We start from the raw sequence: 22,753 nt of genomic DNA on the forward strand, positions 1-22,753 counted from the left end.
ATTTAGTTCATTGTCTGGAGGCTTTTCCTATGTTCCTGATTTGTCTTGTAGGGTTAGCAAGACGCAGTCTTGTTAAATCTGAGAGGTTCATGTAGTAAAAGCAAGCATTTCATGACTCTGCCTCTCCATTTTCAAGGTTTGGGAGATACCATTTATGCAGATGGAGCATCACCCTGGAGCTTCTGTTTTATCTCTGATTGAGTACCTGAGAGGCACTAAGCTGTGGGTGTTATCCCATTATGACCAGACTACCAGCCAGTCTCATAACATTACATCACTTTTTCCTTTGTCATGCCTGAAAGCAAGAGCATATTGATATACCATCATTTTAAATATGCCTGTGAACCTCACTTTGAATTATTTGCCATCCAAGAAAACTGACATCTGAGAGGATCAACCTAAAGGATACACATAAAATATTCATTCTCAAGATTCACTGCCTTTCCTTCCTAATTAACTAGATCACTAAAACTATATTCTTAGACCATAATATTCTGACCAATTGCAGAATTTCCCTCATAGAAACGAACTATGATTTAAGATAATCCCCCAACTTTCATCAAAGGCTAATATAAGAAGAAAAACTACACATGAAAGATGTCTGTTTTTTAAAAAAATAAAATGTGTTTTGAAGGTACTCATTTATTATATTGTTCAATGTTCCTCATATAAAAACTTACTGGGCTTGCACACTATCTTTGTTTTCACTTTGGGATGCACTGTAATGGAATGAAAACTCCCTGCTGTGGTTTGGTGTCTAATGTATCCAAGTGCATGGGCAGTGCTATGAAGGGTCAGGCTGTCTGTCTCTTGACCACTGGGCATTGCCTCCTGATCTGGGGGGTCTTGTTTTGACTTTGCATTTTTCTTTTGTTTGGGAGGAGACAGGAGTGAGCTGCTGTTTTAGATTCTGTGTAATGAACTTGGAACGTGTAAGGCCTACTTTCTGGAGGTAGTTCCATCACATATTTGCAAAACACATGGTCATTGTTCATATGCAAAGCCTCCCTGAAGAAAGAAATGTAGCTGTAATTTGGATCCACTTACATGCTAGTAACAGATTGCATAATGAAAGATACCTGGCTTTTCTGACCACTAACTATTTGGAATGAGCACAATGATGATGAATATGATTGTGGTGGAAAAATTAGCTAAATGGATTTGTAATATGTCCCTGGACCTTAATTTTGAGTGTTGTCTGGATCCTGAATTCTTACTTAGATGGATGAAAGCATATAATTTTATGTCCTAATTTTTCTAAGAGGCCCTGACTTCTAAAGTCCAGAGTAGCACTGTCTCATAGAATTTTCTGGAAAGATGGAAATGTTCTCTGTGCTGTCTGAAAGGGTAGCCATTAGCCACTTGTGCTGTCGAGCACATTTGGCTAGTGTAGCTAAGGAACTGATTTTTTAAATTTACTTAATTTTAATTAGTTAGATTTAAATGTAAACAGTCACACATGATTAGTGACTACTGTATTGGACAGTACGACACTGTATATTGGGCATTGTTTTAGAGTATGATGTTTATAAAGTTACTAAATTTCCAAGACTAGAGAGTTAAATTTAATTCCAACATCATAACCGTTAGAATAGAGAAGAAACCATGAAATGCAAACATATAAACTACCCACAGTGACAAACACATTGAACGTAAGGACCAGGTCTCGTGAATCTCTGCATCCTCAGAGCATCACTATGGTGTCTTACATGCAATGGATTATCACACATTTCTACTCCTTTATTCTACAGCCCTGGACAAAGGCTCCGGATTACGAAGCCAAGGACACTTGAAAACACTTATAAAAGTTGTACGAAAATCATAGCAACTAAGGACACGGCTAGGTTGAGGCTCTAACTGTAATCCTGATCATCCACAGACTTATTTCACAATTAAAGCATAAATAAATAAGTACATATACAAATACATAGAAATATTACCTTCACATAAGCTTTACACAGATGCATGTGCTTTGGGTAACTTACTTGTAGACATAGATTTACTTCTAAAACCCCCAGAGTTATCCTTAGGCTTTGGGTAATCCACCTCTTGTGTCTTATTGCTTAATTATAGTGATGTATTTAACTTATTTATCACAAGAAAACAATAATTTTTCACTTTAAAAAAGCATATGTTAGCAGTGCTGTTTAGATAATATTTCTTAAGAATACAGAGTAGGAGTTAAGACTCTCAAGGAAAAAGAATCGTGTATATTGAAATGTCCCTGGAGAAGTGAGAAATGTCTATCGGCATATTTAAAATAAACTGCGGCAGTCCCAGTGCCTGTAATGGAGGCTGGGAGAGCTGTTTAATGCACACTATCTTGCAGTAATCGCTGTAGTTTAAAATAGATTTTAATCAAGCACCATCTGCATAATAGGCTGAACAAACAACATAGAACTCCACTTATAATTCTTATCATTGAAAGTAAATATTATAAAATCTTCACCATAGAAACAGGGCACATCACAGCACTTTTTGTGATGATACTGTTTCTGTAAGTAAAAAATTTTGCTACTTAAATCTGTTCTTTTTTTTCCTAAACTATACCATCTAAAATCCCCTTATGACAATAATTTCAAATAAGCATGGAAAGTAAGTCATCTAGTTACTGTGAAATCAGCAAGGCTGTAATACTTCTTTCATTTAACAATTAGGTTTATTATTACTATTAATAAAAACAGTACATTCAATGACTCAAAACATCAATTATAGAAAAGCGTACATGAAACCTATACTTTTGAAATGATTCACAAGAGTGGGACATTGTATTTGTATCACAGTTTGTAAAGCAAATTCATTTTTTTTTCAAAAAAGATCCTTGATTCCGCCAAACATAGCTGAGTACTGTGTTAAGATGAGTTTAGCAAAGACGCTCAATAGCCTTATATAAGATAAGAAATTTGGGTTACTGTAAGACAAATCACTTTAAAGTGAAGAAAAGAGTTGATTGCAATTATATACACCTATTAGTTACATTTACAAATTTTGTTGGATTCACTTATCTCACCTTGCCTATCTGGGACATTATGTTTACTTCTTGGTGTTTTGGATGGAGTTTTTCTCCTGCCTTACAAAGAATGCATAACTATTGAGAAAAAGTCCCACTGAATAAAACGTCAGGTGCCTGTGTTTAGCCTCACTTTATTTTTATTTCATGAATTAATCAAATATTCTCAGTCAACTAGGGTATGAATCATCTATGAACAAACACGCTTTGAAAATTCTATCCTAATATACACTTGAATGAATTTTAGGAACTACTATTTGAAATCGAGTACTAACTGGCTATTTGACTGAATGTCATTATTTTTCCCAGAACTAGTTTGTTAAGGTCAGCCTTAACCAATGAGACACGTTTTTTGTTTTTTTTTTAATAAACAAGGGATATATATTTTTTCAATTGCTGAGAGATATAAGGAATTCTTTAAAAGTGTCATGCATATTACAGCATGCGAAGTGTTGAACAATTGCATAATAGAGAAATTAATGTGGAAAATATGAGACTTTGAAGGCCCAATTTTAAATATTCTGTCCTATTATAGATATGTGACTTGATTTTTGGTTCTAACACTTTGATTTTATTTAATGTTTACAGAGACTATCATTTTTATGTTATTTCAGGAATCTTCTTGTTTATAGAACAGTGATAAATAAAAAATACTTTTCTAAGGGCTTATTTAATTGTTGATCTAATGACTTATTCTATTGTCTGAGAAAAAAAAAAAGCCAACTCTTTTTCTGTCCAGTATGGCAAAGCACACGCATTGAGGAACTTAGTGCATTAGTAAGAAACTTTCAAAAGCAAACAGTAAGCAAAAGCAGGAACCCAGAAATATAAGCAAAGTACTGAAACAAGCTTTCACCTTAAAGATAGTTGCTAAGCCTGGTGAAATTGAGTCAAAGGTGCAGTAGAGAGAAGACAAAGCCCATTGTTTTTCAAAAGTGGGATATTTAGAAGGAGGGTTCCTATTAAAGTTAGGGTGGAAAAGAATTAGAGTCTTAGGTTAAAGGGGAAATAAAATGATTTCTCTTGCATGTGCCTTCACAGGATCTGCAAGGATGATACTGAGTGAAGAACGGAAACATCTTTTGCGGCAGTCCACAAATAGAAGCCAGCATTTGCATTGATCTACCCTGAATGCATACTATTTGGGTGATTTGAAAAATTTTTAAGCCAAGTGTGGTTCTAGACGGTAATAGTCCATAATGCTTGGCAGAAGCAAACACAAATCATCGTTAGAGGACTTCACTTTCAAATCATGTCTAATAGAAGTCTCATAAGGTTGTAATTCATGTCAGCTGTCATTCCAAAAACAAAAAAGTAATATCAAACAAGGCATTAAAAACAAGAGCCAGAAGCAATAATGGAGAGTAGATTCAGACTCCAAAAGACTTCATGTGCTGGAATTAGCAAATGCTTAAAGAAACAAAAGAGACTAAGGGTATGGAAAAAAAGAGCAAGCAACTAAAAAAAAGTCTAAACATATCAGAGAAAGAATCAAATAAAACCACAATTATAAAATAATTTAAATTAAAACCTCAACAGATCAGTTTCAAATTAGATATTGCTGAAAAAAAGATTTACTATGAACTGGGAAATTGATTTCAATAAATTAAGCAGAATGTAATACAGAGGGGCAAAGAAATGGAAAATATAAAAGCAGCAAGTTATAGAGAATAAGACAAGAAAGTCTAGCATATATCTTATCAGAATTGCAGGATGGAGGGGAGCAAGAATGGTAAGAGGAAACATCTGAAAAACAAGAATGGCTGAAAATGTCCTAGAATTGATAAAAAAAGAGAAACATTTAAATTCAGGATAAATTTAAAGAAACACACATCACAGTGAAGCTGAAGGACAATAAGGGCAAGAGAAAATTTTAAAACTAGTCAGAGAGGAAATACAGATTACTTTCAAAGGAAAACAATGATGCAGTAGAGTTCTCAAAAGCAATAATGAAAATCAGAATTCAATGGAGTAATATAATATCTTCATAATAATAGGAGAGAGTCACTATCAATCTAAAGTTCTATATCTAATGTAAATATTTATTAAGGTAACTATGGTCCCAACAGATCCTCATGAAAGAAAATTTTAAAGGCATACGAAAAATGAGGTCAGATGAAAAAAGATTGAATATGTGAATATATCTAAAGAAAAAGACTAAAAATAATAAACAGGGTTTTGCAAAGTGTATTAAATTATAGAAGTTAATTAAATTATAATTAAGCTGAACAACAGCAATAACTGCTCCAGTATAAATTGGAAGGAGAGTGTTTAGAATTCAAGTAACATAAGAAGGGTAAAGACATTGATCAATGTTATACTCTTATGCATTTGTGTGTCAGGGTTAGCTACTAAATGAACAGAAAAAGTAAAATTTCCAATCTTAAAATAAGAAATTATAGAATGAGCAAAATTAAGACAATCTTAAAGAAGGTAAGAAAGAAAAAAGAATCATAGGATATATATGGGACAGATAGAAAGCAACATACTTAATGGAGAAATAAACCCAAATATTTTAGTACCTATGTTAATGTAAATGAAGTCCATTTCCTATGATATTTATGAGAAACATATAAAACTTAAGAATATTTTAAGCAGAAAAGGTGAAATTAAAAGAATAAAAAAATATAAATTGTGATTCTTAGCTCATAATTTCCTTAAAGGGAAAATTGTGCTAAAAATATACTTGTAATGCCAGATAATTTAAGTGTCTTAAAGTTGTCTGTTGTATTGCAAGTACTGGATTGCAGGCTTAGAACCACAAGCTACCCAAGTTTATGTATCTTTGAAGTTTTACTGTATGTCTAATTTATGACTTTAGGCTGTCAACACAGCTCCATAGCAATCGGAACCATGGGTAGTGTTTATAAGGTGATAATTTATTTTATTGATGTATTTACAGTGTTTTTATGTCAAAACAAACTTATTTCATTTAATTGTTCAATTAGATAAACTGGAATTAATATGTAATTGCTTAAGAGAGCGCGAAGTGTTAAGAGGGAAGCTTTAAAGACTTCTTTTACTGGTGTGAGAATAAATATTCTTTTTTAAATTCTCTTGTTAGAAATGATTCTAAACAATCCTTTTGACTTAATGTTATTTCACATTTAAATGGAACTGTTTCAACACAATAGTCCACATAAATCCTGCTCACATATAAAGGAAAAAAAATCCCATTTTAATCTTTAACTATGATGATGAATGCTTGAGCATATTTGTCAGAGGAGTATTTTTAGTCATTTAATAAATGTAAATTGAATAAATTGGTGAGGAGAATTTTACATGAGAATTAAGGTGGAGAACAGTATGTAGAGTTGCAATGGGAGGATGGATATTCTTGAGATGGAAAATGTACTTAAACTAAACATGAACTTGAGAATACCTGTAGAGACAAAAAGCCATTTTGATCAGGGCATTTTTGAGAAATCCATCCCTAAGCCTTCACACATCACTAATTCAAGAGCATACCACTATAGAATATAGATTCTACTATATAATGCTACATAATCATAGCATTAGTGAGTTCTAAGTTATTTTGAGATGTGGACATTGAAAATGCTTGGATAGGTTACTCACTGGCAAACTTTCACACCAGCTTGGAAGCTCACAACATACAAATTCATGCCTCAACAAATTCTAAGATATGGACCTTACAGGCCAACAGAATATGGCAGAATCTGTGAATGTCAATTCCAGGAATTATTTATTTCTTCTCAGAATTCTACCAACTTTGGTTGAAGAGTGTGGAAAATATTATGTAAGTAAGAATAATCCTGCATAAACAATACTGTCAGAGAAGTTATAATTTTACATTAATTTTTTGGAATTCTAGTAATGAACACTTAAAAAGATATAGTTCAAGTGTGTCAATAATCTTCACTATGAGGAGAATATATTTTTCCCCTTGCAGTATAGTACTTATCACCTATGTCTAAGAAACTTGAATCATCCATGCAAAATCCAATATCTAAATCACTAGCCACAAACAAATTCTTGATGTGCACATTTAAGTCCCAGTACTCATTGGCTGTTGAATACCATTAGAATAATATACATTTTCTTAAGAAAATTATGTGGGCATTTTATAAAGGAGATGGTTGGGAATGTGAGTTCTGGATTGCTGGGTTTGGTTAGCAAAGGTGTGCTCACAGGTGGCATTCACTATCTAGGAATTAGCCAGCTCTGGGAGGGGCAGTCCTTTCAACATTAAGGCCCCCCAAAATGCCAGAGCATTAAGAATACTAAAAATGATAAAATGTAGTCAATATAGCAGCCCCGAATTTGTTATTGGGCTAAATAAATCTACATCACTGTATTTCCAGATGTTTAAAAAATTTGTGTAGCTATTGGAAAATTAACCATATATAGTAGCTTAGTATCCCATAGTGCTATCTTTAGTAACATGTCAACAAGTTTAATTTCCCAAAAACAAAATTCTCACAAAAGTGAAAAGAAATCAAAGGGCTGACACAAGTGAAAATTCATTAGTAATATTTTTTTAAAAAAGAAGGAACTAGGAGTACACATGTAAATAGTTACTAGGCACAAGGATCCTTCTCACTGAGACAATTCTGAAAGGTGCTTTATTGATAGGCAAGGCAATAAAGACATAACTTTGGGTTTTTTGGGTGAGAATGTACTTGACTTTGGTGAGGTCATTTAAAAAAAACTGCCCCATATACTTTAAAGAATTCTGCAGCTAACTTTTCAATTTAAGGACATGTATAAGATGCATATTCCTATACAAATAACTTTATGTGACAAAGATAGACAGACAGTCAAACAGACAAACATATTGACACGGGGCTGACAACAGGTAAGCAATGAAACTCCCAGGCTTCTCCTTTGGAAGGGAGTCAGCTAATGTCCTGGCCCCTTACTTTCCTCATCCTTGATATGAAATGGTTGGGTCAGATGATCTCACAGGTTTTATCTAACCATTAATCTCTCTCTCTCTCTCTCTCTCTCTCTCTCTCTCTCACACACACACACACACATACACAGAGCCATCACTGTATCCCAGGGATGTTGCCATTTGAAAACAAAATGATTAAATTGAAATTGATATTTTTTTGAATGGGTGGTGATTCAGTTTGATTTTGGTTGTTGAGTCCTACAAGACTTATTCTCACTTGCTCACTATGAAGACCCTATATTTTGTGGGTACAACTTACTTTTGTACTTAATACATGTATATTTAAAGGATTTATTAGGGACTTAAGAATGTAATTGAACAAGGTGTTTCAATTCATTCAGTTTATAATCTCATGCTTCATCAAAAAAAGTACATCCCCCCCCCCCAATCTTTCTTATTTTGGCTGACATAAACTTGCACCCACCACAGGTCAAGAAAAATGCCAAAGAATACTTTTTTAGTGAAGAAGAATTTCACCTAGGTCCTAAAAATAACCCCGTCCTACCTTAGAAGACTCATCGCCTTCATCTTCATGCACTGAACTGGATGGGGAAGGAGTTGCAGACTTGCTTCCAGGTGGAGATGGTGAGTTGTGGGGGACGCTGCTTCCTCCCATATTCAGCCCGAGCTGAGCACTTAGCTGGGACTGGTTGATGGTGGTCAGCTGGCCATGCTGCATCATTCCTGGCTGCTGCCTAATATCTGCAGGCTGACCCCTTGGTCTCATGGCTGCCATCTGAGGATGGGAGCTGTACTGAGTTCCTTCCGGGTTCCGTATATCTTGCATCTATGAAAAGAAAAAAAAAAGGATAAGAATAATTTCTCACAAACGGGTAACATGTTCTGGAAACATTTTTAAAATTCTGTAGGATTTTACTTAGACTAAAATTTCTGTAGGATGTCCTGCAGAACTGTACATTTTTCCATCCTCTTCCCCCTCCAGAGTAGAATAATTCTAACAGTATGTATTATCCTAAAAGGTGCTGTTACCTGTTACCAAAAGAATAGAATTTGAGAATTCAATCAACATCATTCAAGAGCCAACTAATCATATTTATTGTCCTTATTTACTAAAGAAACATAAACATACCATTAATAGATATTTATGGTATTAGTTTCAAAAATATATAATTATTAGTGATTACAACATTCACAGGAGTTTATGACACCCTTTCTTTTATTGTGATTATTTAAGAAAGGTTCTGGGAGTTAAGTGCACTGTGGTAGTATTAGCTACCACAGTATAGCTAGTATTGGCCAGAATGATCTACTAACTTCCCAGACTTAGAACTCTCACAGTTGGTATTAACCAATAGATTAATTGACTATTGAAATGATCCGACTGCACAGTCAGATTTGAAAGTGAATTTCTAAAGTTGCAAGGTCACCATTTTAATCCATTATGCTATCTGGGTCACTGCTTTTTAGCCTTAATGAGACTCACTCTTGTAATTCAAGCAATGAATTTCATCTCTGCAAGGATTAGAATTAAAAGCACTGGAGGATGAAGCTCTTAACATACCTAGAGGTCAAATGTGTTGTGTAAGAGGAGTATGGTGAATTTCATTTAACATTTCTCTGGCATTATCAAACTTAAAATAATGGGGAATATCTTGTGGTACTTATAGAAGCAGCTCAGTTTGTTCACTCTGAGGGGGCTTGGAGATTTTATGCAGTTCTTGGTTCATAAAATGAGAGAGCAAAAAGAAAAAAAATGGAAAAAAGAAAAGCAGTGAAAGGATATGCAGTTAAAGTTACAGTTTGGAACTAAAGAAATAAAATTAATAATGTTATCTTTCTCAGTTTCATTTTTAAAAAAGCTCCCACATGGTGTCAGAATGCCTAGTAATTACCTGTCTATAAATATCATGACACAGACACACTGTAAAGGTCAATGAAACAACTTAGTCACAGGCTTTTTTTCTCTTTTGGTAATAAAATCATTTCCTACCAATGCTCTCTAGTCATTTTACCAACCTAGTTAGTTCCATCTGAAACTGAAGTGTGACCAAAGAGGTGTCTGCTTGTGTTAGGTTTACTGTCTCCACCATGAGGCCTCTTATGAGTCAACATCACCCTTCAGACCTTTCCATCTCCCGCTCTGCTTCATCTTCAGACTCAGTTCTAGGTATCCTAGAATCTGGCTCCTCTTGGTGAGGGTTTTGTATCTCTTGCTTTTCTGGTCCAAATAAACATTTTATTCCCATAACTTAAACTATATGAAGGAGGAATCCAATCCTTCCAAAGTGGCTCATGGTTCTCCTTTTTTTATGAAGTTCTTCATTAAGTTGCTGTTACGTGTTCGAGCTTCAGAGGTCCTTAGTGACATGTTTTCAGTCTATAGAAGAGGAATCTTAGGGGAAGGCCATAGTACTAGCTTTTTGAATGTTTGTAGGATAAGTAAGTAAGAATGAATAGAGCTGAGATAAGTTAAGACTTTCCCAAGTCACATAATTGGAGTTAAAATCTGCATCTCTCAATTCCAGTCTTTGATACTTCCTATTGTATTAAGCAGCTGATTCAACATTGAATGTGTCCCACAGAAAAAGCTATAGTTCATGAAAAATAATCAAAAACACCTTGTCTAATGTTGTCTATCCAAATTGATTGTTTTTACCTAGTCTATTCATGTTACTTCCACTCACATTTACTAAAATAGTTTTTTCTCCTTAGCTGTTCCCGTAACCTCTATAAGCTGACCTGCCATATGAAATAGTACTAGCTTTCAGATATCCTGCAAGTTGTGCCACTTGCAGAGGGGACCATGAAAGTCAGGGCACAGAAGAGGCAGTATACACCAAATCTCTGTTCAGACTTACTCTCTAATGGCCTGGAGTCCTATTCCTTTTTTTCTTAGACCCTTCGGAATAGCCCTCTTACGGTGAGCGCAGAGCAGGGAAGCCCACGTGGGTGCTGTCCTAGAGGCGGTAGCCCCTCTCTCAACGCTGCACTAAACAAAGCACTGACGTGCATGTTCAAACACATGTGTTTGTAAGAGAATATGAAAAATATTTACTAGCAAAAACATATTTTAACTGAATTATCTTTCCAAAAATATTTAGCTAATTGACATCATTATTTCTCCTTCACATGAATCTCAAGGTACAAAGCATGAACAGTTTACAACTTGTCAGTTTGAAGCTCAGTCCTTAATCTTACTCTTTCAGAAATATCATGGTTTTTAATATGATATTGGAGAACACAATTTTTAAATAAACTTACATGTAGTTTCCAGATTTTGGACAACCAAGGGTCTTCAAGAGTCTAAAGCAATTTCACTTTATAGCACCTATCTCTTCAATCATTTTGTAATCTTTCTGATTGCTTTCTCATGTTAATTAGTGTTGTGGGTAGCCCTAACTGGCATGGCTCAGTTCGTTGGGCATAGTCCTGCAAAGCAAAGGGCTACCAGTTACCCTCGGTCTGGGCACACGCCTGGGTTGCGGGTTCAGTCCCTGGCTGGGGCATGTACAAGAAGCAACCAATCGATGTTTCTCTCACATCGATGTTTTTCTTCCTCTAGTTCTCCCTCCCTTCCCTTCTCTCTAAAAATAAATAAAATACAGTCATTGGTGTTGTTGGTAGATCTTGAGTCACTAAACTTTGTATTCCCACTTTTGTACTATTAGTAGAGGGAGGCAGGCATGGCAGAAGGGCAAAGAATCAATTCGGGCCCTGGCCGGGTAGCTAAGTTGGTTGGAGTGTTGTCTGTACAGCAAAGGGTTGTGGGTTCAATTCCCAGTCAAGGCACATACCTAGGTTGTGGGTTTGATCCCTGGTCAGGGTATGCATGGGAAAGACATCTCTCACATAGATGTGTCTCCTTTTCTCTCCCTTCTCCTCTCTCTAAAAAAGTCAATGGACATATATCCTCAGATGAGGATTGAAAAAAAGAATCAATTCAGGTAGGGACACTGAGGTACTCAACAACATACCTCTTTTTCAACAGCCTCATTATTAGTTGAAAATATCTTGTCACCAATGGTGTTAGTCCATTCAGACAGCAGTTTTAACACCAAATCTAAAAACAATTTTCCTGTTAAGATGGTGGCAATCAAAAATTAGAGAGCATACTTTTCTCTTAGCTCTCAGATGCACTTAGACATAGTCAGATCTTAACACCCATGGTGATATTTGTGAATTAGGAGAAGTATTTTCATTTTACCTTGCTTTCATAGGAGTCAGTTCAATATTCATCATTGCCTAATGGATAATACAGGGAAAATCAAACTGGATAGAATCTGATTACTGACAAAAAAGAATAGTTATCTCATGGGGGGTAAGCAAATGTTTTGATTACTGGCTTCCTTCTATTGATTGATTGATTACAGGTCGTGAGGTCAAATATACAGCCTCAACTTGCAAAATATTATTTCCTATTAACTTCTAATATTTTTAACTTAGTGTAAATAATTCACTTAAGTCATGTTAATAACAACTGCGGTTTTCTTTGATTCCTCACGACTCCTCTATCAGCTTCTCTTCTTCCTACAACTTCCCACCCTAAATGATTTTCTAACATTCTGTTTCTGATTCACATTTCTTTTACCTAGCTAAGATTCATCATGGTTCTGTTAGTGGGGAATGTTTTACATTAAAATGTACAGTTCTGACCAAAACCCCAGGTCTAGGTCTGCAACTGCCTGCTGGACAACTACTGGGACATCACCTCTGCTAGAAACATGAACAATGTTTTCTTTCTCAAACCTATTTTGCACAATGTGTCCAATTTTGGTGATGACACCTAAATTCTTCATGTCCCCTTTACTCAAAATGTTCTAGTCATTTTTTATTCTTTCCTTTTCTTTCAAACTCTTCTGAGTTCCATTGAGTCTGCTCTAAAATATTCCTCCCATCTACCCTTCCTTTCATTTCCACACCCATTCATGTATTTCAGGCTTTCATTATCTCTTCACTTACAATAGCTACTTAACTAAAAAGATTCTCTTCACTTCCACTTTGAAGAGTACAGCAAAATTAATCTTCATGAGCTTTAGACTCAAAAACTTCCCAATGATCCCCGCCTACCAAAATAAATCTAATCTCTCCAGCATGCCATTGAAAATTCCAAATAAACCTGATTCCTGTAACTGTCCTTCACATACTTTATTGTTCAGCTAAACTCGATTAATTGCTTTTCTTTGCCTATGCCTCCTTAAATGTGTGGCTTTGTCTATTACATTCTTTTAGCATTCACTTTCTGATCATCTGCTGTTTGGAATTCTAAAAATCAGTTTAAAAAACCTTATTTTGCTTAGTGATTTATGGTTTGCACAGTAGTTTTACCTATTGAGCCTTATTATTCCCCTGTGAGGCAGCCCTATAAGAATGATGGTTTTGCACATGTTTTTTTTTGAGGATGGGAAAGCTTAAATGATCTCAGATCTTTCTACTGACAGAGATTAAAGCAGAAATGAATTATGATTATTTTTATGTATTTGCGTTCTTTTGACAATACTTACATATCCAAACCCTAAATGTATTTTAAAGTCAAATTAAAAAAAATCAACTCATCTACAAAGCTTTAAGAACTTTTCTACACTGAACTACCAAAGCATTTTGTTTGTACTTTCTTTATGGGAGACACTACTTTAAAATTCTTTAGTCTAATGTGCATGCACTTTCTGACAGTAATCTTGGTTACAGCTACTTAAATTATATATTTCAAGTATTCAAAAAATATTTGCTGAATCATTATATAAATGAAGAAATAACTGTTATTAAGTATGAACTAACTATAGTGAATTTGATGGTTTTTCTATTTTTGTGTGAACTTAATCTAGCATTCATCACAAGATGAAGAGAAAATGTGAATAATGCCTATTTCCCTTTATGGCAGAAACCTCAAGTTGTACCCTCTGACATTCATTATACTTTTGTCCTGAGAGACAGTCCCCCAGTATTTAGTTGCCTAGCCAAGAAGCTAGCTAACAGAAGGCACTTCCTTTGTAGCTTTGTGTGGCCATACCAAGTTTTGGATAATGAAATGTAAATGAAAGTGTTATGTGGTACTCCTAAGAAATCTTCCTAAAGGGAAAGGTTCAATTTCCTTTGTTCCTTTCTGCTGGCAAATATGTGACTGTGATTAGAGCTTGAAAAAATTAGGACAATGCAGACAGAAGGTGCTTGAGCGTCTGACTATCATGGAACCAACAGAGCCCGGACAGTCTGCCTACCATGGGAGTCTTTAATGTGAAAGGGAAGTAGATGCTTACATTTTTTAGAATCACTGTCATTTCAAGTTTTCTATTATATACAGCTGAACCTAATCTTAACTGACATACCCTAACAGAATATAAATTCAAAAAAACAGGAATAGAATCTATTTTATTGACCATTGCAAGCACAGTTTCTAGCACAGATCTTAGCACATGGTTGGTACTTAAGACACATTCCTTTTTTACACTGGATAGATGTTGAAGCCAGGTCCAATTAGGATTGATGATGCTGGCTTCACATGCACAGTATTACAAACCCTTGATCTTTTGGGAACAACATCTGTTACATTCTCAGGACCCAAATGTCTCAGAGGTGCTTTCCAATGTGTGTACTTTTCATTTTGTTGATTTCAAGCCCAGTGAACTTCATGTTTTCTTAGTAAAAAGTCCTGCATGTCATTGGCATTTTAGTTTTGAATGGCTCTTAATATGTATCTCTTTATCAGGGAAACTGGATCTGTTGAACACAGGTGTTAGATTTTACTTTTTTTGAAAGTCAGAACTGTTTTCTTTGATTTTAAAGATTTCTATTGAGTATTAATATTGTTCCATAATTATGGGAACTAAAAAAAGTCAATTAAAAGAATGGAGGTAGATTATGATAATAAAGAGAAAATTTTGTTTGAGTTTCTTCAAAACTATTCCAATTAATGAACAGCAAATGCTCAGTTAAATCAATTAGTAAACCAAAGCAGATATATATTCTCCTTCATGACCTGCCTTGTCATCCATGGTTTAATGCCAATATTACGTTCTTTCTTCTCTCACCCAACTACCTAGAGCGATAACTCCAGGTTGAGGACAGCCCTCATGCAGGAAACTTTAGGCACTCTGATAAATGTTTCAGCATGTGATCGCCCTTTATTTTCCTTTGACTTCTTTGAAAAGGAAAAAAAAATACTCAGGTTGCTCATCTTGAGTTATTATTATTTTTTTAGCCTCACCCAAGGACATTTTTTTTCATTGCCTTTAGAGAGAGAGGAAGAGAGACAGAAAGAAACATCAATGTGAGAGAGAAGCATCAATCAGTTGCCTCCTGTATGCACCCCAACCAGGGATTGAACATACAACCTTTCAGTTACAAGATTACAATCCAACCAAGCCATACTGGCCAGGGTTCTTGGGTTATTTTTTAAAATAAGTAACACTTTGGTGTAGCTATAATATTCTCCCCCTCCAAAAAAAAAAAAAATCCTTGGAACAACATTAGTTGTATTAGAGACTAAAGACTGTTAAAACTGCATACTTGAATGGCACCAGAACAAGTAAAGGCCTGCATTTCAGTGTTTAAAGCTGTGTGTTTCACAATCTTTCCAGAGTCTGTTTTCTTTTTTTCAAATATCAGCATCCTTCCCAGTCCAATGCGCAAGCCTTGAAAGCTATCATTATCTCTGCCTCTAGCAGACAATCCATATCAAAACAGTTGTACACATAAAACCCTAACGACATCTTGGCTCGCTCTGATCCAGCTGTTTGAGTGAATAGCAGTTGGTGAACAGAGCCTGGAACATGGGGAGGCCTGAGGCCTTATTTGCTAATGTGCCTCGCCAGCTGCTGCTTTCAGTGGGCTTTGCAGGCAAGGCCTGGAAGTTTGCCAGTAGCAGTAGGAACAAGAGAACGTGAGGAATCTCTGAAGCCCTTCCATTTACTCCTGTCTGTCAGCATTTGACACCCTTTGCTGTTGAGTGCTTTCCCCAGGGCCAGGAGGAGACCCTGCTGGCTTAGGCTGTGACAAGTGCTTACTCTCGGTTCCTTTTATACACAGTATTTGACACACACAGTCTTTAGCATCTAAATAAAGACTTCTGAGCCTCGCTTTTGGTAGTCCATCCAGCCTTGCATGGTTAATCAGTCCAGGAAGGCTAAACAGTTCCATTTTTCTTAGGACTAATGCACTCGAGGAGGCTATGAGAAAAATGTAAATGTTGATATTATTTAATTCCCCAATTTGATTGCATATTTTTGTCAGGAATTCAATTAATATGGAAATGTATATATCAGAACAAACACATGGGTAATTTAATAATCAATTTTTATTTATTGTTTACCTAAATGTACTTCCAAGAGCAAGCTAAATTATTTGTTGTCCAAACAAATCAAATAGTTTCTATGTGATCTTTGTGATCTATTTATTATTTAAAAAATGCGTACTTTAAACAAACTTTAACTTTTTTGGCTATTGGACTTCCAATATTGAAGGTCGATAATGTCAAAAGAGAGAAAACCTGGAAAATACATATGCAAAGCACATGCAATATTTTTAAATATTAGGAAAAATTAGGTTCAAAAGAAAGATTAGACATTTTTATGAAAATGTCTTTTTATCTTCAATATTGAGTCAGGATAACTTGATTTTAATTATAAAGTTCCCAAAACAAAATTGTTATTGATTTTAACATTTGGAATCTACTTTTCTTCCAAAAGACAATATGAACACATAGGGCTCAGATTTCTTTATAATATACTAAAATGGAATATTCGTAGTTAGGGTAGTCATTGTAAAACTAATTATCACAGAAAAGCAAGAACTCAGGAGCGCAATTAATTAGATATTTGCCAAATGGGAGGACATAGCACTCTCTAGAACCACCATTTTTGGAGAAGATTAAAACCACCTCAAAAAACAAACTCTTAGGCTCACAGAAACTTCAATAATGCCTGATTACCCTCCTCCTTCAAACTGTGGCCTTTTCCATGAATGGGATGCTTGCTATTCAACAGATTTGATGTGTTAGAAGAAAATGTCATTGAGAGCTTTAAAACTCATGGCTAAAAATTACACTGGCTAAAGATCATTTAACCAGTTTTTAATTTAATTAATTAAAATTTTATATACTCTCCCAGGAATGAACCAAAGATCAGCCATTGACTATCATCAAAGAGCCACAGAGTGACAGGGGAAATTCCATCTCTCGCTGTCCTCGTTGTCCTTGACAGGCGCTGGCCGTCCTTGACCAAACTCAACTTCTATTTCTGCACATCCTCTGGAAGAGGCATCTTAGTGGCCCTAGTGTATGCATCTAGATTCATTTTTATAAACATAACTGAAAAAGCAATTTTATACATTACATTTGATTCCTTCCTTTTTCTAGACGGGAGGTAGTGTCCTGCAGTGGAGGGAACCCTGCTCATGACATGATCAGGTTGGCTCTGTTTCTAATGAGTTATCTAGCTTTTTCAACCTCTGTAAATAGTGGTAACAAGTTTTCAACAACAAATATTTATTGAGGGCCTGCTATGTGCCAGACACCGCTCCAGGTATCAGGTAAACCACATGATCATGCACGCTGAAATCCATGCCCTTAATGCAACTCACAATCTAATGGGGGAAATAGGTAATAGGATAAATGCAGTTTGTTTGATAGTGATCAAGTTTAAGGAGATAAATATGAGAGAGATATACTGACTTTAAATGCTTGCTTTAAAGTGTGATTGGGAGGATTAACTGGGGTAATGACGAAGAAGATGTTTTACCAGACACAAACTTATTTTTGTTGTTGCTCCTTATATGCATTACCTTTTGTGGGAGATGCTGATATTTATCACTTGTTGTAATCCTTGAATCTCTTTCCATGACTAGTTCTAGTTTACAATGAAGCATGGGATAGTTGTGACCAAGCACTCTGCTAGCCAAAAGCATGTGTTAGTGGAGTCCTTCCCTGGGATGAGCTGGGCAGCTTATGGCACAGAGCACAGGGTTTCACTGTGCAAAAACAATAGATACAAAGTTCAGAAAATTTAATGTATCAAAGGTATTCCACTTCATAGTACACCATTCTCTTCCATCAACTCAGTACACATAATTTCTCCTTTGGATCACAGTGAGGGCCAGGAGGTTATGGGGTATAGTTACGCCTTTTGATCCCACAGTTGGAAAGATGTTTTTTACTCACATTGAGGCATCCCATTCCTGATGGTTTCATGCCTACACTGTTTGTCTCCTATTGTTATTGTTAAACTATCAACATCCATGTTACCAAGAGTGGCACTGTGCTTCTGTGAGCCCTTGAAAGGGCTCCTCTGCCCAGCTCACATAAAGGAAATACAAAATGTGCAACAGGCAAGCTCAACTGTTAATTGACAGGGAGCATCTCTCATAATTTTGGTTAACGGAAGGACATGAATTCACACGGACTGAAAGCTCTGTATTATTTAAAAGGGTTTGAGCCCTGGCTAAGTGATTCAGTTGGCTAGAGCACCATTCCATACACCAAAATGTTGCAGGTTTGATCCCCAGTTAGGCTCTTGTGATTAGAATCACCCCCTCCTTTCTTCTGTATAAATTATGTCTTTTACTTTTGCACTACAAAGTGTAGGCAGTACTTTGCTCGTGGGGCAATAATCTTATATTAAAGTGTATTCAAACATGCTAATGTTTGTTCACATCACCTCTGCTTTGATGTGCCCAGGGAAGGGACTGAATAATGTATCTTATTTTTGGAACACTTTCAAAAGATTGTGTGCATTGAAAAGAAAAGAATGAATTGGAAGGGCAGGTGACAAGAAAATTGGGAAATGCTATGAGACATGGCCCATGGGGGTTCATGGTTTACCTATGAGAACTAGCTCTGTATATTTATAAAATCACAAGTCAGCTGAAATGATTCTTTATACTATATTTAAACCTGAAAATTTAACTGAATTTTATACTCTCCACTGGAATGCTAATGTGATGTTAGTAAAAGGGAGATGTCAAGTGGAATATTGACTTCTTAACATCAGTTCAGAAAAGTGATATTTGAGTTCATTTAGAGGCTCTTAAATCATTAGATACACATGACATTCACTTAAAAGTACATCTCAAGAAGCAAAATTAAAACCTTATATTCTGCTCAGGCCAGATAGCTTCCTTGTGCAGAATGTGTTGCTCCCAACTTATTGGGGACTTGAAAAAAGTACAGTTTTAAATTAGTATTTTATTATGGAAATCTTTCAATAATCCTTTTATTAATATATTATAAAACATTAAAGTAGCATGAAACCAAGATAGGAAAAGGCTGGAAATCCTCTTCCACTGAGTATAGTATTAATAAATTGGTAAAATCAGTCTAGGAAAATTACAATGTCTTTTAGTTCCTTTAAAGTATCTGACTCTGTAAGAGACCTTAAGCTCCTTTAAAACAATTAGAAATCTAAATATTTGTCTGACAAAATTTTATACCATGTTAGATAATGAGATGAAAGTGGTTCTATATGGTCTCTATATTTCTGGGTATACGTAATTTACCTACTGTTAACATTATTCACTCATTTATGCTTTTATTCACTTTGAGTCATAGAAGGTCAAGGTCTCAAAACTAATCATAAAAACTACTGACTGCTATTCATGCAAATACAATAACCCTTTCTTTAAAACAACTGCCAATAAATTTCATTATAAAAAAGTTATTAAAAGGGTTAAAAACCTATTAAATGTCAAAGAATTTGCCTGACTGAAACTTCTAATAAAGAAAGAGAATAGGCTTTCTTTCTGAATTATTTAAATCTTTACTGACTGTGCACTGAACCATGAAATTAGAAAAGTGTTATTAGAAGTGTTCTCTGGTTTTTAGAAAAGTTGGAGCCCAGAATGTATCACGCCATAGTCTTTAACTAGACTAGTTAAAGCAGTAAGCTTTTAATCCCAAATACATGGTTTATACTGATATAAAGGTCATAATTAAAAATCTATCCTGTAACTTAGTGATAATAAAATTATTATTACAGAAGCACACATGTTCTTTTAGAATATGTGAGGTACATGTTTAAATTTTAATTTGGACAATATCTTCAGTTTTTTTGATCTTTCAATGTCCACTAACATTAGACACACTTAACCAATAATTAAGTTTAAATAGAGGCTGATTTTAAAGCACTGAAATTAAGAATTTGAATAATACATCATTTATAGGTTACATATCTACTCAATATATGTTAAAATAGATAATTATTGTCTAAAAAGTTTTAAAATATCTTAATTCTGCATAATTATAACCCTATATGATGATGAAATAATATATTTGGGTATTGATTATAAAAAATAGCAAATAAATTTTTCCATATTAAATCCATTTCTCCAGGAAACTACACTTGGCACAACTGATTTGATCTGGGCTATGCCTAACAACCAGTTAATTATCCACAGATTAGTCAGTGTCCTCAACTGCTCAGTGCTAGTAGCTAGCATTGGTAACTGTGATCTTAAATTCTATTATAACTATCTAATACTTGTTTGCCCCAACTTATTTATCAAACACAGTACTACAAAGTTTATATGCAGTGCCTTATTTAACTCTCACAATACCAGGTGAGACCAACACACTTGTGAGTAACCAAGATTTCAGAGAGGGGGGTTCTTCTGTTACTTCGTGGATCAGCAGGAAGTTGTCACAGGCTGCTGGACCTCAAAGCCCACAGCATAACAATGGCACCCTTGCTGCTGACCTTGTATGGAAGTATGATCTGATGTTTTTAGCTGTTCTTTTAACAAAGGATGGTTTGAAAAGCTTGCTTGGGAAGATGCAGCTAGAACCTAGAATGATTGGAAGGAAATTCAATTAGAAATATTTTACTGAACACTTATTCTGTGCCTGGTATTATGAAAGATCCTAAGGGAAATAAAGATAGATAAGACTGTCCCTGTGCTTGAAGAGCTCACAGTGTTGGGAGACTCATTATAATACAAACAAAGATACAATGCTATAGAATTGCAGAGGAAGGAGCATGGCTTCCAAGCAAGGAGCAAATGGCTGACAAATGTGACTGAAATGTGCAAATAATGCTGCAACAAGGAGTCTGTCTGCATTGCATTAAAATTGCAGTGAGCATCACTGAGAATTAAGAATGCTTTAACATAGCAAGACATTTGAAAACTGGAAATAAGTAGAATTTTACTCTGAAGGCAATATGATTGACACTAGATACACCATCTGATTATTGAACGCTCATTATTTCTACTATGTTTTCATAAAAGTAATGATTTGTCTAAGAAAATGTGATATGAAATTGAACAAAAATAAAATAATTATGTGGCTTTTTCACAAAAGTAAAGAATGATTTTAGACCTTAAAAATTCAATATACAATCAAATCATACTTTTTAAAAATGTGACTAAGAACAATCTGATAGTTTGACTTCTATTTGGCAATTAGCATTTTTTATTTTCAAATATTTTATTTTCTGAATCTTAACATGGTTAAAGACATAGTCTTTAGCTTTAAGACTATATATCAGAATATAATCTAAAGTATCAAGCTGTTCTAACTGATAGAAGCCAATAAGACACACTAACATTTGATGCTACATTAGCAAAAAGACTACTTTATCACATCCCGAATATAGGCCTAATGTTTCAAAAATAACTTGGGTTTTTTCATTGGGTTGTAAAAAATATTTATAGTCATACCAACAGTAGTCATTTTTATTTGGATCTTTACAACATTCATTTGATTAGCTAAAAATGTTGTTACATAAATGATGCTTTCATGAAACCACTGACTCAACATTTTGATCAAAACTTTTCTTTATATTGCCCCACTTGTCAATTGGTGCAACTCACTTGTTAGTGAAATGTTATCCAGGGGGAAAAAGAAAATAAAACATTCTGTGAGAGAAGATGTGGATGTGTAAGTCTTACTGTGGGTCTAGGTTGAAGACTGTTCTAGAAAACCTTGCCAACTTTTCTGGTCCAGTTAAACACCTGATTCTAAAGGAAATGTAATATACATTCCTTTTACAGTAAATCTTGAAGTATTTTAAGAGCATGAATTTTCCTCTCAGTGTTGTGCCTATGCAATATGGACTAATTGTTTGCTGACCTGTGGGTGTGCCCTCCCTTAGGGAATGTATTTTTGATCTTTAAAGTGTTATGTAGCAAAAAAAAAAAAAAAAAAAAAGAAAAAAAAGAAAAAAAAGAAAAATAAAATAAAGTACTAGTAAGTTGAGAAATTTGCTTGGTTGGACTTGTTAATAGAGATTTTAATATGCCAGCAGGATTTATTTTTAAATTAGAAGTAATACTAAATTTATTATTTTATTACTTTAATCCATAAATTTTAGTAAAAGCATTGACATTGTTTAACAAAAAGAACCGCTACCACCTTAGATAAAGCCTCAAAGCCTATTGTAAGACTAAATCCATATACAAGCAGAATTATTTAAACAATAAAATCCTGTATTTTAACTAAATAGTTTACTAAACTAAAAGAGTTTACTTGCATTTCTTATACGAAGACTGGTGTATGAGAAGTTATGCTGACTGACATATGTGTATTTATCAAATGTTGGTTCAAAAGGAAAGCCCAACAACAGCAGAGTTCTGGAAATTGAAAATGATGAATTATTTTAGAATTTGCATGATTACTAAGCTGATGATCCCTGAACATTTCAATGTCACCACAATAAAAATGGGAGCATCATTTATTACTAAAACAATTTCAACAATGCGCCTGATAGGAATAGTTGTATTATAATTTATTTTTGAATACACAAATGGTTATGCTTTCTATACTTTTCTCAAGCAATGTCATGAGACAATATCAACTTAGGTATGTTTTCTCTAAATGATAGCTTGCATACTGAAAAAAAGTTAATTGTCAGAAAGGCCATTCAGAATAGAATTAGAATCTTACT

General features: G+C 34.7%; 1 protein-coding gene across 1 annotated transcript in view; it reads right to left on the reverse strand.

Annotated features, from left to right (window-relative positions):
- The window catches only part of TOX (thymocyte selection associated high mobility group box), a 302,922-nt gene that overhangs the window by 34,541 nt on the left and 245,628 nt on the right, over positions 1-22,753 (reverse strand). The window contains exon 4 of the mRNA XM_054590158.1: positions 8,431-8,712. Coding sequence (XP_054446133.1) covers positions 8,431-8,712 — 282 coding nt within the window. The remainder of the gene's footprint in view (positions 1-8,430; positions 8,713-22,753) is intronic.

The sequence above is a fragment of the Pteronotus mesoamericanus genome, unplaced genomic scaffold, assembly GCF_021234165.1.
Source record: "Pteronotus mesoamericanus isolate MK-2021 breed Mesoamerican mustached bat unplaced genomic scaffold, CSHL_Meso_final scaffold_174, whole genome shotgun sequence".
Taxonomy (NCBI): domain Eukaryota; kingdom Metazoa; phylum Chordata; class Mammalia; order Chiroptera; family Mormoopidae; genus Pteronotus; species Pteronotus mesoamericanus.